Genomic DNA, 2856 nt, shown 5'->3' on the forward strand with positions numbered 1-2856 from the left:
ATATCGAATCATTCAAATTAAGATCGATTTGAATCGAAAGATCTTTAGATTTTTTTTAAACACACCCCTAATGGTAGCTTGCACCTGCTGTCTGGTCATCCATGAAGGTTGAGAACCTAGGGTTAGTTTATGTATAATAGTTAGTTAGGATTCAGTTAGTTAGGGCAGGGGTCGGCAACCCAAAATGTTGAAAGAGCCATATTGGACCAAAAAACAAAAAACAAATTATGTCTTGAGCCGCAAAAAATTAAAAGCCTTATATAAGCCTTATAATGAAGGCAACACATTCTGTATGTATCTATATTAGCCTACTATCAAAAGGTTAGCTACAAATACACAATGAGCTTTCGTGATTAAATGTTTATTCTCCCTGCAGTGTGTTCTGTAGAGATCGACGCACCACGTGACTGCTCTGTTGTAAGATGCTACCGCAAGTTTAACTTCATTACAATATTAATGAATTATGTTTCATTGATTTGATGAAACTAATAAATTCAATAAATAAATCCGATTTTTGATGTCATTTTTATTTTTACGATTCGAAGAAAACAACAAAACAGAACGTGCATAACTGCCCCTTATCTGGGCACTAAACAAAGTGCAATAAAACACAGGTTCCGTTTATAAAAATAAAACCGCAGCCTTTTGAAAAGGTAAAGTAATAACACAGTTTAAATAAGTTTAACAGTTTAAATAAACACAGTTTAAGTTTGATTTTCTGTGCAAGTCAGTGCAAGGGTAAAACGCAGCAACATCCTCTTCTGCACTGACACGCAACCAAATATCCTCAGACCTGAGCAACAAAACACAATAATATCCCTAAGTGTCATTCCAAATATATACTGACAAAAAACACCTTATAAAAACAGCTACTTTGTCACTGAATATGCCTATGTCAGGATTGTCAGGATCGAAAAAACAACAACAAAACCGAACGTGCATAACTCGATCTGGGCACTAAACAAAGTGCAATAAAACAGGCTCCGTTTCTAAAAATACAACAACAGCCTTTTGAAAAGGTAAAGTAATAACACAGTTTAAATAAGTTTAACAGTTTAAATAAACACAGTTTAAGTTTGATTTCTGTGCAAATGCCAAGCAAATTAGTGCAAGGGTAAAACGCAGCAACGTCCTCTTCTGCACTGACACGCAACCAACGCAGATATCCTCAGACCTGAGCAACAAAACACAATATCCCTAAGTGTCATTCCAAATATATACTGACAAAAACACCTTATAAAAAGCTACTTTGTCACTGAATATGCCTATGTCAGGATTGTGTTCTTACCCGTTTAATGTGATTTCTGTTTTTGCACGTCACTGGTCAGCTTCTCAAAATCGGGCATGTAAGATGTCACTTTAATTTTGACGCAGGACTGCAAACTCTCATCTGTGAGGCGGGTGCGATATTTAGATTTAATGTAGTTAATGTTTGAAAATATCTGTTCGCACAGGTATGTTGAGCCAAAGATGGATAATACCCCAAATGCATATGCCTTCATATTCTTATAATTGTCAGGAAGAGAATTCCATGTGTCATACACAAGTTTCTCGGGTGTTGGGAGGCTTTCCATTTCGCTCCATTTGTGGCTTTGGCCAAGTTGAGCTTTCTGGCGAGTGACGTCTTCAAGCTCGGCTGTCAGACGTTTGAACTTGGACACCCATAAATCTTTGTCGGCTATATCAGCAATTTCCATTTCAAGGTCAGCTTGATTTACTCCTGGAAATGTGCTCAACAAGGATGGATCAATCTCCAATGGGGTGACAGGAAAAGAGAGTGTCATTTTTTCCTTTCGGAAATCGCAAAATCTGTTCCCAAATTCAGTTTGCATATCAACGATCGCACCTTGTAAATAATCACCGTTGAGTGTGTGATCGTGATGGGCTTCTTTGAATTCTCTCAGGGAGGGGAAGTGGGAGAGTGTGCCTCGCTGTACATCTCTGGCAAAGACAGTCAGCTTGCGCTCAAATGACAAAACAGCTTCAAGCATTTGCAGTGCAGTGTTTCCCCGCCCCTGGAGACTTTTATTCAGCTTGTTTAGGTGGCTTGTCATATCCACCAAAAAGTGCAGTTTTTCGAGCCACTCGGTATCGTCCAGTTGCGGGTAGTTCAGGTCTTTGCTTTTCAGGAATGTTTTCACGTGTTCTAAACAAGCGACAAAGCGACGCAAAACCTCGCCCCTGGACAGCCATCGGACTTTGTTGTGTAGCAGTAGATCGGAATATTCACTTTCAACTTCATCAAGCAATGCACGAAACTGACGGTGGTTCAATGCTTTTGCAATTATCTTGTTCACTATCTCGATGACAAGGTTCATCACCGCCATACACTCCGATGAGAATGTTTGTGCACACAGCGCCTCTTGATGCAAGATGCAGTGGAATGCAACCAGATTTCGACCCAATGCTTTCTGTAGCAAAGTCACAAACCCCCTTTTTGATCCTCTCATGCTGGGTGCCCCATCTGTAGCCACTGAAATCAGGTGGTTGGTGTTTATTCCATTGTCATTTAAACACTTCAGCACAGCATCACATATGTCCTCCCCCCGTGTTTGGCCTTTCAGTGGTATTAATTGGATCATTTCTTCTTGCGGCCCTTTGGAGTTCACATACCTGCATAAAAGCGCAGTCTGTTCAATATCGACTACATCGCACGACTCATCACAGGCAATTGAGTATGCTGGCGCTGAATTAATGTCCTTGATTTGCTGATCGGTGATGTTGCCTGCCATTTTAATGCTCCTTTCCTTCACTGTTTTAGCGGAGAGAGGCATGTCTTTGATTTTCTTTATTATCTCGGTTTTATTTTTGAAGTCTGCAAATAGGTGTTCTGATATGTTGATGAATGACTCCTTC

General features: G+C 40.0%; 1 protein-coding gene across 1 annotated transcript; it reads right to left on the reverse strand.

Moving 5' to 3' along the window:
- Window positions 1-1123: 1123 nt before the first annotated feature.
- LOC143509786 (general transcription factor II-I repeat domain-containing protein 2A-like) lies at window positions 1124-2629 on the reverse strand. Its single transcript, XM_076998604.1, has 2 exons — window positions 1289-2629; window positions 1124-1174 (listed from the first exon to the last, which is right to left on the reverse strand). Exon 1 carries the CDS (start codon window positions 2580-2582, stop codon window positions 1293-1295), a length of 1290 nt encoding a protein of 429 aa, XP_076854719.1. The 5' UTR covers window positions 2583-2629; the 3' UTR covers window positions 1124-1174; window positions 1289-1292.
- Window positions 2630-2856: the final 227 nt, after the last annotated feature.

The sequence above is a fragment of the Brachyhypopomus gauderio genome, chromosome 3, assembly GCF_052324685.1.
Source record: "Brachyhypopomus gauderio isolate BG-103 chromosome 3, BGAUD_0.2, whole genome shotgun sequence".
In the NCBI taxonomy this organism is placed as follows: domain Eukaryota; kingdom Metazoa; phylum Chordata; class Actinopteri; order Gymnotiformes; family Hypopomidae; genus Brachyhypopomus; species Brachyhypopomus gauderio.